At 33.0% G+C, this 14,824-nt stretch overlaps 1 protein-coding gene and 1 long non-coding RNA gene across 7 annotated transcripts in view; both read left to right on the top strand.

Moving 5' to 3' along the window:
• The window catches only part of LOC128016412 (sodium/potassium/calcium exchanger 2-like), a 41,764-nt gene extending 32,722 nt beyond the window's left edge, over positions 1–9,042 (top strand). For 3 of the 6 annotated variants that reach the window (XM_052600884.1, XM_052600880.1, XM_052600881.1), the window contains 4 exons: positions 5,766–5,900; positions 5,990–6,079; positions 7,046–7,212; positions 8,329–9,041. In XM_052600884.1, coding sequence (XP_052456844.1) covers positions 5,766–5,900; positions 5,990–6,079; positions 7,046–7,212; positions 8,329–8,578 — 642 coding nt within the window. In that variant the 3' untranslated portion in view covers positions 8,579–9,041. Of the gene's footprint in view, positions 1–5,765; positions 5,901–5,989; positions 6,080–7,045; positions 7,213–8,328 lie in introns of all 6 variants that reach the window. The other 3 variants (XM_052600882.1, XM_052600879.1, XM_052600883.1) reach the window with 2 other exon arrangements.
• A 242-nt stretch (positions 9,043–9,284) lies between these two features.
• On the top strand, positions 9,285–13,691 carry LOC128016411 (uncharacterized). Its single transcript, XR_008184161.1, has 2 exons — positions 9,285–12,883; positions 12,993–13,691. It is a non-coding gene; the product is annotated as an uncharacterized LOC128016411 (long non-coding RNA).
• Positions 13,692–14,824: the final 1,133 nt, after the last annotated feature.

The following is a 14,824-nucleotide window of genomic DNA, read 5'->3' as shown; positions in this document are numbered from 1 at the left end:
ATCGCGATATGATTGGATATGACTGGTTATGTTCGAATGTGATTGGTTGTGAGAGTTCTGCATTCGTTAATCAATCTGAATGAACAGTATAATGGTGTGAATTGGGAAGACTAATTTAAAAAAAGTAAGTAAATAACTCACACTTAGACATAACCACTTTTGTTATTTCAAAATAAGACTTAAAAAGGTTTTAAGTGAGCAATCAGCTTTGTGAAATTTGATGACTGATAATTAGAAAAATTCTAAAATAGTTAAATGTTAACTATTAAAAGAAAAGGTAAACATATTGATTAAATTACACTGCTGTGAGTTATTATTTTAATTAATGTAAATTGCTTAAAAACTAACCTGACGAGATAAGAACATAGCTTTAATAAATATAATATTGATTACATTGTTGTTAATGGAAAAATATATTTGTATAATTTGTTTTTGTTCTTTTGGTATTGTAAGTAATGTTTATTACACCAAGAAAATGTGACTGGAAATTTACATTTAAAAAATAAATAAATAAATAAATAAATAAATAAATGAATAAATAAATAAATAAATAAATAAATAAATAAATAAATAAATAAATAAATAAATAAATAAATTTGATTTATTTGATTTTATTATTTTATCATAATCTGGTTAAAATCTGATGGTGTAACACACATAGCCTGTAAAATGCCCTCGCTGCTTCATTATTTGATTGTGTTGCATTAAAAATTGTATCTATTCTGAATATCTAGTCCTGTTTTTATTGTACTGGAGAGGAGGAAGGACTAGAGAAGTCTGCTGCAAACCCTCTCCTCTCAGCTCATGTGCATCGAACAATACATTATTAATGAAGAGAAAGATTCCTCCTGTACTTTTAGGATTGTTTTATATCTGGACAAATTGTCCTGGAAGATGCTAGGCAAGGCAAGGCAAGGCAAGTTTATTTATATAGCACATTTCGTACACAATGGTAATTCAAAGTGCTTTAGATAAAAGGAAGTAAAATAATAATGAAGAACAAGAATAAAACAAGCAATTTTAAAACTTTTAAAATTATAAAAAAATTACTTATTTAAAATGAATTTAAAACAGTTAGAAAATGATTTCACATAAAATAAAATAAAAAAAAAACAGTGAAAATACAGTGCAATCAGTTCGGACATTGCACAGTGCTTATTCAACAAATGCACAGCTAAACAGATGAGTTTTGAGTCTAGATTTAAATGTGACTAGTGTTTTAGCACATCTGATCTCTTCTGGAAGCTGATTCCAACTGCAGGCGGCATAGTAACTAAAGGAGGACTCACATTGTTTTGTGTGAACCCTTGGTATTTGTAACTGACTCGATCCTAGTGATCTGAGGGCTCTGTAAGGTTTATATTCAGTGAACATATCTGCAATATAATTTGGTCCTAGGACATTTAGTGATTTATAAACAAGTAAAAGTACTTTAAAATCAATCCTAAATGTAACTAGAAGCCAGTGTAAGGACCTGAGGACTGGTGTGATATGCTCAGATTTTCTGGTTCTAGTCAGAATCCTGGCAGCAGCGTTCTGGATGAGCTGCAGCTGTCTAATGCTCTTTTTGGGAAGCCCGGTGAGGAGCCCATTACAATAGTCCACCCTGCTGGTGATAAAGGCATGAACAAGTTTCTCCAAGTCTTGACTGGAAACAAAACCTCTAATTCATGCAATGTTTTTGAGATGATAGTATGCTGATTTAGTTACTGCTTTGACATGACTACTGAAACTAAGGTCTGTCTCCAGAATCACACCAAGATTCCTGACTTGATTTTTAGTTGTTTGACCCCTAGAGTCAAGGTATGCATTCACCTTGAAAACTTCATCTTTGTTTCCAAATGCAATGACTTCAGTTTTGTCCCCGTTTAACTGAAGAAAGTTCTGGCACATCCAACTATTAATTTCACCAATGCATTGGCAGAGGGAGTCAATGGGGCTGTAGTCATTTGGAGATAAGACTAGGTAAATCTGGGTATCATCAGCATAGCTGTGATAGGCAATTTGGTTCTTTCTCATTATTTGACTTAGTGGGAGCATATACAGGCTAAACAAGAGCGGTGCAAGAATTGACCCTTGTGGGACTCCGCATGTCATGGACGTCCACTTAGACTTATGCTCTCCTAGACTCACATAATAGCCTCTCCCTTCTAAGTATGACCTGAACCATTTGAGTACCATCCCAGAAAGCCCAACCCAGCTTTTCCAGTCTCTAGATCAATGCTAGAAGGAGAGAGAGAGAGAGAAGAAGGGAAAGGAGAGGAGATAAGAGAATGAAAAGAACCATCGACTCTCATATATATATATATATATATATATATATATATATATATATATATATATATATATATATATATATATATATATATATATATATATATATGATATCATAAAGATGTTGTTTCCAACAATAAATTACTGGCTTTTCTATCATCACTCTACTAAACTTTTATTGTTTATTTTAAAAGTGGTAATGCACATTACTTGACATGAGCACTTCAGTCCATCATGTTTTCCCTGGCAGGTTAAGGGTTAAAAGTGCATGTGGTTACAATGATATCATCACAATGTATTAAAGAATCATGCAAAAACACGTTTCAGGTAGAACCAAAGTATCCTCCCTTCGTCTGTTTCTTCACAATCATCTTCTGTGTTTTATTCTTGTCAGTGAATAAAACACTGGCTGGTGATCACCTCGTCTCTTCTGTCCTTTCCCGGTTGAAACTATTTTGAGTGTTCATTTTCCTGTGTGTGTGTGTGTCAGGAGGCTGCGGTGCTTCCTTCACACCCGCACCAGTGTTTCATCAGTGTGCCATCCTGATAATTACACTGCAGGACTCCTGCAGGACACTGTCCCTCCACACACACACACACACACGCATGCACACACGCACACACACACACACACACACACACACACACACACACACACACACACACACACCTCCACACATACTCACACTTCTCAATCACCCCCCCCCCACACACACACACACTCACACTTCTAACTCACACACATACACCCCCCCCACACATGCTTCTCACACACACTCCTCCCTCTCTCTCTCTCTCACACACATACTTCTCACACATACTTCAGTTGAAGGTGACAAAAAAAAATCTCAACATATTCTCAAAAAGCAGCTATTTTTACTTAAAGAAAGGACACATTGGTGTCAAAGCAGAAGAGGAAACATTGAAATATAACCAAGAGCATTTCAGAATTACTTTTTATTCAGACCTCGTCTCATCCTCGTCTCTACATCTAGAAACTGTCAAACGACATTCACTGCTTATCTCACCTCTACAGAAAACTTAAATTAATTAAATAAAATTATTGAAATTAATTACATTTCTTTCCAGTACTTATAACAGAATTAATACTTTAAAAGAGTGAACTGAATGTATGTCTTCAGACAATCATGTTAATCACAATTGAATTTAAATATACTATAGTTTAAATTAATGTTAAATGCAATTATCTGAGCCTTATAGGTTTTTTTTTTTTTTTTGATACACTTAAGTAGGACTTAATTACATATTTAAATGTAATTTCACAATTCTTTGAAATATGGTTTAAATGGACTGCTGAATGTACTGAAAATCATTTACGATCAACTAAAATATACTTTAAAGTAATTTCTATTGAACCGTGTATGGTATGTATTTAAGTATGTTTGCAATGAAATTGCAATTTAGTACAGTTAAAATGATAATCAAGTACTTTAGATGTGCTTTTGTAAATTAGTAAACACATCAAAATAATGTACACCTCGACAAAAGATGACAATTAAAAAACTGATTTAAACTTTTTAACAAAGGTCACTTTTTAAAAGTGTACTTAAGTGTGTTAATAAACAGTCATGAAAGTGTCTCTCTTTATGTCACTTAAGTTGCTTTTTATTTTCTAAGTTATAATAATGTCACTAATTATCTGCGAGTACATTTTATTAAATATAAACTTTAAAGTATACTATAAGTGCACATTCAGTACAATTAAGCAAACTTCTTTTTTTCCAAAAAGGTAAACAGTTAGTCATTTTCCTGATTCCGGTGGTTTAGTTATATGCCAATGTGATTAACAAAAGGTCTTATAAGGGGAACAAAAAAATAACCTTTTGAATATATATATATATATATATATATATATATATATATATATTCCAAGTTCATAAGTTTCATAATTTCTTTCCTCTTCTGAACATAAAATAAAATGTTCTGAAGAATGTTGAAAATCAAACAGTCGATGGTAGCCACTGACTTCCATATCAGGCGTTTTTTATTTCGTTCTTTATTTTTAATACCATGGAACTCAATGGCTAGCATTAACCATTTGGTTACCAATGTTCTTAAAAATATCTTATTTTGTGTTCAGCAGAAGAAAGAATCTCATACAAGTTTGGAATGACTTGAGGGTGAGAATTTTTATTTCTGGGTGAACTGTCCCTTTAAGGTTACAGTGAGGTTTGTTTGACATGAACAGATTATTACTACATCTTATTCAGCACAATCACAGATATCGGAACGGTTCTGTTTGACGTCAGTTAGTTGATGATTGCTGTTAGCGTTGCATTTGATTCCATGCTGATCACGCATCATCACAAACTCTCCTCCGTTAGGAATTGGCTCCTAAGCACATCACTCATCACCATAGTAACCACTCCAGCGCTCTTAAAGGGAAACACCCCCATTGTGATTGCCCGCTCTTACACTGATTGTTAAGCACACTCACTGTACTCTCCACACACTCAGTGCAGCAGTTTTTGAGAGAGAGATGGTGAGAGAGGGAGACAGAAAGAGTTTCAGAGTAAGATCTGGCGTTTGTTTTTGCTCCGTCTGAGCGGCTTCATCACAGCGACGACACCGAGGCGTCTGACAGCACATCTCTGAGGATCGCCATTCACTGTCACAACCACACACAAACACACACACACACACACACACACTGGAAAAAGACCTCAGGCTGATGTTTTCTGAGCAGCACTTGGGTTTATAGTGGTGTTATTTTAGTATCATATACTAAGACATTTGTTATTAATATATTCTTTTTTTTTTTTGTAAAAAAATAATAACTGTGTTTTTGTAGTATCATTGGCATACTATTATAGTTTTTTTATTAATACTTTTAATTAGTTTTTATTTTTATATTTTAAGTCTTCATTTTAAAAGTTAAAGTTGTATTCATTTTGTGTTTTTGTCATTTTTATTAGTTATTGATTTACTTTTTTTATATAACTATGTCTAATTTTAATTTAATTTTGTGATTTTAATGTATCAAGTTTAAATGAAAATGAGAAATGATAGCTTGGCAACTACTTTTATTTTAAATTTTCTGTTTTATTTATTTCAGTTAACGTACATTTTTAAATTTAAAGTAACACACTTTTTTATGGTTTCAGTTTAAGTTAACTATAATGACTGTTGTTTCGTAATTTTTATGGTTTTAGTTTTAGAAAAAAAAAAAAAAAAAAAAAAATATATATATATATATATATATATATATATATATATATATATGACAAAACAAGACAGAATTACTAAATTTTACTAAAAAACTATTTATTTATTTATTTATTTTTAGCTAATTTTACCAACCCTGGTTTACATTAGCATTTAAATATTGCTTGTTCTGACAAAAGCGCCTCCATCCCGCAGGAATTACTCAAGCTTTAATTGGAGAAACAGGGACTCAGATGTGTCGGAGTGGTTTGTGTGTGTTGGAGATCATTGGAAATGTTCATATTTCACACATTCTCTCTGATCAGGGTGAAGAGGATGATGAGGAAGATCAGCCTCTGAGTCTGTCGTGGCCCGAGTCCAAACGCAAGCGCTTCACGTATCTCTTGATCCTGCCCATAGTCTTCCCTCTGTGGATCACGCTGCCGGACGTCCGGAAGGACGTGAGTTTTTGTATGATGAGTGTGTGATGCAGATGTGAGCTGGGAAACACATGTAACCGTGAGACAATTCTCCTGCATTTTGTCTTTAGAGTTCCAAGAAGTTTTTTCCCATTACGTTCCTGGGAGCGATTTGCTGGATCGCGGGATTCTCCTACCTGATGGTGTGGTGGGCTCATCAGGTAAGACCAGACCGGACATCATCTTTATTCAGAACATCTGGACCTGGTTATACATTTGTTGGAGATATGTTAATATCATTTATTTATTTATTTTGGTCAAACCCTTGTGAAAAGCATGCTTAATGCTATTGAATGTGCACATCAAATAATAATAATAATGATTTAAAGTTGCTTTATTTTTTTAATACAACAATTTGCAACTTCTTGCTACTAATTGCAAATGGCCCATAGCATTTAGTAGCATTTTTAACACATGCCATACGTTTCAGTAGATAAGACATTAAAATATATTTTAGTTTATCATAAATGCTTGTCAGTACATTCAGCAGCATCATATGTGACCCTGGAAAACAGAGCCAGTCTTAAGTCGCTGGGGTATATTTGTAACGATAGCAAAAAAAAAAAAAAAAAAAACATTGTAGAGGTCAAAATTATAATTTTTTCCTTTAATGCCAAATATCTTTAGGATATGATGTAAAAATCATGTTCCATGAAGATATTTTGTACATTTCCAACCATAAATATATCAAAACTTAATTTGTGTTTTGTAATATGCATTGCTTAGAATTAATTTGGAGAACTTTCAAGGTGATTTTCTCAGTATTTAGATTTTCAATTAGCTGTATTTAGGACTAATATGATCCTAATAAACCATGCATCAATGGAAAGATTATTGATTCAGCTTTCAGATGATATATAAATCTCAAAAAAAAAAAAAAAAAAATTACACTCAAGGCTGGTTTTGTTGTCCAGGGTCACAATATTTAAAGACAATAGAAGTACTTATGGAATTACATATAAAGATGTACTTAAGTCCTGCTTAAAAGTTCAGTTTGTTTGTTTGTTTATTTGTTTGATGTGATGAAGTCTTTCAAATGCTTGACACAGCTGAAATAATCTTCCACTGTCAGTGTGTTATTGATGTTGAGCTCAGCGTCTGATTATTCAGTGCTAATATCTCTGCAGGTTGGAGAGACTATCGGCATCACAGAGGAGATCATGGGACTGACGATCCTAGCGGCGGGAACCTCCATCCCTGATCTGATCACCAGTGTCATTGTGGCCCGAAGGGGTCTGGGAGACATGGCAGTGTCCAGCTCCGTGGGCTCCAACATATTCGACATCACTGTGGGGTGCGCTTTGTGCTTCTATTTAAGAAATGTAGACTTTTATTCGGCACGGATGCTTTAAGTTGATCAAAAGTGCAAGTGAAGAGGTTTATAATGTTGGAAAATATATATATATTTTTTTTATAAATGCTGCTCTTTTGAACTTTCTATTCATCTTTGAATCATGAAAAATAAAATGTATCACCGTTTTTTACAAAAATATCGTGCAGCACAACGTTTTCAACATTGATACTAATCAGAAATGTTTCTTGAGCAGTAAATCAGTATATTAGAATGATGCTAAATCAATAAATCACAGTTTAACAGATATTCACATAGAAAACAGCATCTTAATTTTTTATATATATTTTGTCTAAATAAATATGGATTTGATAAAAATAAATAATGTGCACTTTGTAATGTTAAATTAACACTAACATTTGAAATCAGTGTTTTAATCATCTTTTGTAAGTATAGTTATTTTGATGTGTTGGCTTGCACATGTAAAATACTTGATTATCATTTTAAGTGTAGTGTTATTCAATTCAACATTTTAAAAGTTAATACATTTTTACATTTTAATACATTATGACGTACCAAGTTGCAACTTTACATCACTGCATCATTACAGATCAGTCATTTGTCGCTAACATTAATTACAAACCTATTTAAATAAACGGCATTCAAGTTAGACAGAAATTGCATTAAAGTATATTTTAGTTGATCAGTGCTTGTCAAATCATTCAGCAGCACTTTCACCATATTCCAAAGGCAATAAGCAGTTATGAAATATCTTACAAAAAAGATGCAATTAAGTGGGTCAAAAATACTCAAAGGTTAAACTAATTGGATTTCATAGCAATTTAAACTCTAATACATTTTCATTTAATTGCAAAGAACATCCAGTTATCTGAAAACATGACATTCATTTCACATCCAAGAATATTATTTTTAAATATTGTTTTTAATATATATTTAATATTTATATTTTATAGTATTTATAGTATTTATAGTATTTTCTGAGTGTGCTTTATTGTGCTGCATTAAGCATCACACAGTCCACTCGGTTTTGTTTCAGAGCTTTAGTTTCGTACATTTCTAATGTTCAGATCCCTAAACCAGCGTTCCTTTGTTTCCCAGGTTACCGTTCCCATGGCTGCTGTACTCCATTATAAACAGTATGAGGCCGGTTCAGGTGAGTAGCAACGGTCTGTTCTGCGCCATCGTGCTGCTCTTCATCATGCTCCTCTTCGTCATCATCTCCATCGCCGCCTGTAAGTGGAAGATGAGCAAACTGCTGGGCTTCATCATGTTCCTGCTCTACATGGTCTTCCTGGTGGTCAGCGTCCTGCTGGAGGACAAGGTCATCGTCTGCCCCATCTCTATCTGACCGCTCACCTGCTGACTTTACCTCACATCTGTAGGCATTTCTTTACTTATGACAGAGTTCCCAGCCTCCTCACACGTCATCTATCGCCTTTTGTGTGTGTTTATGGGGTTTTACACACTTAAAAACATTTTAATATTAAAATTTGTATTAATACTTGTTTTCCTATAAAATATCGAAATGTCCTTAAAGAAGATAACTGAACTGTCTAACTGAGAAACAAAACTCGTTTTCAGAGTTTTCACAGCTAAATAAATTATTGTTATTATTATTATTTATTTATTTTCTTCTTTTAAAATCTATTTGGCAAAAATAAATTCAAGTTGATAGTAAAAAAAAGAAGTATATAATAATAAATAATAATAATAATTAAAAATATTTTCTTAGTATTTTGTCTTGTTTTCAAGTGCAAATATCGGAACATTCTTAGACTGATAAATAAATAATAAATAAATAAATAAAACAATAAAAAAAAATGTGAGCTTATGTCCGTGTTATTGTAGTATTGCTGAGATACTATTTTATATATATATATATATATATATATATATATATATATATATATATATATATATATATATATATATATATATATATATATAATTATTATTATTATTATTATTTCAGTTTTGTTAAAGTTTGAGTGCCAACTAGCCCAAATAAAAATATTTTATGATTTATACGTTTATTTTATGTCACGTAATGACAATATTTTATGGTTTTAGTTTTCATTTCATTATCGTTTTAGTTTTAGTTAGCTATAATAACCCAGGTTTAAATATATTAATAATATAATAAGACAAATAATATTAAATAATGCTTAAATATAATATAAATTGATATTTAAATAATCTTGTTTTTTTATTAGATTTTTATTTTTATTTTTGAGATTTAGGGATGTTAAGATATTTGTGCTAAAGAACAACAAAAATACAAAGAAAATCTTTATTTATTTATTTATCTATTTGCTAGAAAACAAGATATTATTAAAGTATTAGTCAATTAATGCTCCATTCATTGCAGTGAAATTGCTGATATGAGGAGATTATGGTAAACTAGGGCTGTAACGGTGCACCAAGCAGAAATTGGTTCGTAACTGAATACAAACTCTTGTAACGAATCAATACAGTGTTAAAACCTTTTTACAGATTTTTTAACGCATTTTTTAACGTATTCTTTCTAACGTATATTTCCAAAAAGCGAGCATGTTCAGTTTGCTCAAGTGGTCATGTGGATGGAGCTCAGCGGTCAGAATGATCTCTGATTATTTTCTGGTTGTGTTAATCACTCTGTAGAGAGCGGGGATGACTTCTGCGCTGACAGACGCTGTGATTACAGCAGGCAGCGTTTGCTCATTTCTCAGTCTCTGCAGGCCGTTTGTTCACGCTGTGAATGTGCTGCACTGATGAATAATCGCTGGTCTGGAGCAATTATTCCATGATACGACGGATACAGGGTCCAAATCTTATTCTTTCCATTATATCTGTATGCTTAAAACACATCTTGTTAAGAACAAGAGAAGAAAACGTTCTCGTGGTGGTAGTAATTAGAAGGATGCATTCTACATTCACTAGATGTTTTAATGGGTATTTATTTATTTATTAATAATAAATAAATAGTTATTTATTATTAATAAATAGTTTGTTTGTTTGTTTAACATATTTTACACATATTATGACCAATGGAACACAAATACAGCTTTATAATATAGCAAATGTATTTATTATTTATTTTATTTTTTTGCCAAATGGTACACAACTGGTCCTAAAACTGAGAATCTGTGAACCGTTACTTCCCTAGTATTAAAAACTGGCAAAAACAAATTAATGATGTATTTTAGATGTTTTAAATACCTCCAGAAATAATATAACTTTTTGGTTTGGTTTAGCTTTGGTTCATGTTGAAATTGTTTAATATATATATATCTGTATAACCGTGGCAAATAATATCTTAAGGGTTTTTATGGATCCAGGATGCTACACTGGAATGCTTATTTTAAAGAAAACACTATGTATAAGACATGATAAATAATTATATATTTTCTTTACATTTTGCCTGTATGTCAAGAAGCCAAGTAGCAAGATACATTGAATTTGAACATATTTAATCTGTTATGTCATCCACTCTGCTTTCTATCCTTTCATTTTAGTTTTTTAGCATCTTGTTCATTTAATAGCAGTGTAGAGGTATTTGAGCTGCAGAATTGATTGTAAAACTGATTATTTTCTGCCTCATTCACACCGAGGAGACCCCGATTACTGCATGCTGCTTCCCCAAGCAATACTATTCACCCATTTATAGAAAAACTGCGTCAAATAATATTATAAACGCAAAATATATAGATGCTTATAGTCTATAGTTAAGTGTTCAAACCTAGAGAACATTAGACATATTTAGCACTCCTAGCTGCTAAAGTGGTTTCTCTAATAGTCTGCGTTCACACTCCACTTACTCTAAACCAGATCGGAGACACGCTAGAAAAGACATGTTTTTTTTTTTTAGTAGGCAATGCATGCATGAAATCTTGTAGCCTAATAATTGAAGATGTGCTCATTGCTTAACAGATTCAAAACATATGTGCATAATAATTTCCCCTCAAGCAGTCCTTTGGTAACGAACGCGTGTGCATGTGCTAGCGCCGTCGAAACTTATTCTAGAGACGTAAAAACACATTTATTATGAGCACCGCGTGCATGTTACACTGATGGTGCTCCGGGACTCGATCTTTGTATTCTGTATAGACACACATGTAGTGAATTTACTAATAGAGAACTCACTGATTAAGAATATGCTCGATTCACATTACTGTACACTAACATAACACAATAGTGATTTTATTCATAGGCTATCTGAAGAAATGTTGGCTTGACAGAAACCCTGAAGCAAATGCTGCCCTCTAGTGTGTAGTGGGACTTTATTTTGAGTCCAGTCTCATGAAAATGCGTATAAATAGTATGCCAAATAAAAAAGAAAACGTGTTTTATTGATACGCTGACATGGACATTAGCGTGCATATACTGTAATATGCAGGTTTCTCGTACATAAGAGACGCATGTATACCACACAACCCGAAACCTAGTCATCACGTAGCATATGCACGCCAAAGTCCATTTTTGCATATCAATACCACGAGATTTTGTTAATTATTATATTTCATGAGACAGGGTTATTATTTTTGTATGTTTTCTACATGTAAACCTGCACCTGTTGATGTTTCTTCTCCTTGTTAGCAGGCAAACACATGCACTGAACAAATGTTTTTTTTTTTGTGTGTGTGTGTGTGTGCACTGAAGGTTTTTATTTTCTGAACGAATAAAACTGACGAGAGTGCATTTCAACAGGTCTGGACGGAGCAAAGGCGCGTGTGCATGTGTATTAAATATATGAATGTGTAGATATTGAGCTGAATTTATATTTAATATATCAAGAAACAGAGAAACTTTCACGCTTTTCTTTTTCTTATAAAATCTGATGATGATCAAGGTGGTATTAAAACTCTTATAAGCAATGTAAATTTTATGAAAATGTATGTTTTTTTTTTTCTTGTTGTTGTTTATTCATTTTCCCTCAAATTGGAATTCAAATTTACGTATCAGTAGTAGTTTTCTATCCTTGCTTGATACACTATAATAGTTATTATTTCTGCATTAATATTTGCTTTTCGTAATAATTTTGTATGTTATTTTGTCTTATAAGAGGGCTGCACACTGCTCGAGTGCTCCTGCTTCATACTGTTCCTGATTTCTGGCAGGATTATTAATTATTATTATTCATTTTTATTTAGTTTTGTGTCAAACATGGCACTATTAATATGCACTTTGCATTTATATGTGTCTGTTCAATTATTGTTTGTTAACTCTGATTGATGCTGAAGCTGAATGTTGGAGTGAAAATTCAGATTCTGTTCACCTTTCTATGGCTTCATTTCGTAGCGTTTGTAGATGGCCCCATCTCTGTCACAACCGTTGTGTTTATTTCTTCATAAAACTGCACTTTTGTACTGAATCACAAGATGAATGCCTGATAATAGACATGGCACGCCAACAACTGCTCCGTCATTCAGTGTTCAGTGTCCCATTTCACTAGTTCAAATGTACATATATAGGCTACAAATACAATCAAAATATAGAGAAACTTTAAATGCAAAGTATGTAATAAAAGAAATAAAGGCAAATATAAGGGCATATTGTCTGTGGTCAGTGAAGTTTTTCCATGAAATAAGAAACTGCAAAGATGTGAAGTAAAGTTGAAACACACCAAACGGACTCTTTCTTTTCTTTATTCTACAGATGTTATGTACGTGAGCAGGTGAGTACCGTAGCTTACATGCCGCTGTTGTTTTGACTCGCTGCAAACTGTGCAAACTATGACTATTAAGTTATATAATGGTGGAACTGTGAATTTTATTTTTGTCCAGGCTTCAAACTATTTCCACTGCAAAAACAGTAGGCCTGATAGAGTACGTGAAGCTGACGTCATGCCTCGTTGAGTTCTGGGAAACTTCTTTATGGTTTATCTGCCATACCATGAGGATCATGTTTCCTATCTGCTACTGAGTTTAGGAGAAGTTCGATTTTCTGTCGTGATGTCACCAGTGAATGCCATTCACGCTGCATCAAGAATTGCAAAAGTAAATCATCGGATCATCGTTGCGAGAGAAAACTGAATAATGTAATGCAACACCAACAGATGCAGGTCGTGGAGATGACGAGAAGACGCTGGATGGAAAATGTATTAATAATGTCACTGATTAAACCCATTGCCTATCACTCAATAAAGAATCACAATGTTGGGTGTTTTTGAAAGTTATGATTTAGTTTAGTTTAAAAATTAACATTACCTTTGCAAGTATGACTCTCATTCTGTTTGAGTTAGTAGAACGTGGACATGCTCAGCATGAATAATGTTTAATTTGGCTTAAAGTCGGAATTGTAAAGCATGCAAATCATAGACTGTTGCAAATACACATATGAGCAAAAATTTAACGGAACATGTTTCTTTGCACATCAAGCGTTTACATCTTATATAAAGAAAACAAACGTGTAATGCACTGTGACAGAGATGTTAAAAGACCACATTCTGTGCACACTTTACTAATAAAGCATTTGTAATGAAATTCTGCAGAACCTAAGTGAGATTAAATTATCATGCAAAGCGATAAAATGGCATTTCTCTTCCCTCCAAGTACCACAAAGAATGTGAATATTTAACTTCAAGGTAAAAACAAAGATAAATATGAGGAATGATCAAATATGCAGTTTGTGAAATCCAACCCGACAACTCTAAAATAAACTAAATTATTCATATAAAATAGTGATTTGATTTAGAGTAGCCTGAGTGTGAGACAAATAGAAACAAATAAACACAACTGCACACAGAAGAAACATACTGAGTTAAATATGCAGTTTTTATATGTAACACATATCATATAGCCTAGTGAAGCACAACACAACCAAGAGAAAGCAGTTTCCCTGAAAACCATGCTGCAAGATTATTTGTGCATCTTTCGTTTTTGCAAATTGTCACATGTGCACTTCTTAAATCGCTCCAGGATACCATGGAACTTGGCACACTTCTGCTAATGCCCTGTAAGTATTATTAGAATAAATATTATTTTAACATTTGAAACTTAGCATAAGTCTTTTGTTCAAAGCATCACAATAAGTGGTTTTGTTGACAGCCAACTGTATTATTCTGTGCACTCACCACTGGGGAAGAAAGAAAGAAAAGTTATAGTATTATAAAGGGTAAAATAGCAATAGAGCATGTGAACTCATGAGCTGCTATGACACATCATGCTTCACTGTTGGGAAGGTTACTTTGGAAATGTAATAGGTTACAGTTTACAAGTTACCTTACGAAAATTGTAATTTTATAAGAAGTGTAACTATTTCAGTTACTTTATTAATGTAACTGATGACATTTGATTACTTTTATCACTTTTCCAATCACAATTCCACCATCAAGTTAGGTACATCAACCATAACTCCTTCAAAAACAGCTAGAAGCCTTGGAGTTATGATTGGTGATCAGCTGACTTTCTCAGACCACATTGCAAAAACTGTCCGGTCCTGCAGATTTGCTTTATTTAACATCAATAAAGATCAAGCCCTTTCTTTGGGAACATGCTGCACAACTCCTTGTTCAAGCTCTTGTTCTGTCCGGGCTGGACTATTGCAATGCCCTCTTGGCAGGTCTTCCAGCCAATTCTATCAAACCTTTACAATTAATTCAGAATGCAGCAGCAAG

This window comes from Carassius gibelio, chromosome A7 (assembly GCF_023724105.1).
Source record: "Carassius gibelio isolate Cgi1373 ecotype wild population from Czech Republic chromosome A7, carGib1.2-hapl.c, whole genome shotgun sequence".
NCBI classification, from domain to species: Eukaryota; Metazoa; Chordata; class Actinopteri; order Cypriniformes; family Cyprinidae; genus Carassius; species Carassius gibelio.
The sequence above is the reverse complement of the archived record's forward strand: the minus strand, read 5'-3'. Positions and strand labels throughout refer to the sequence as shown.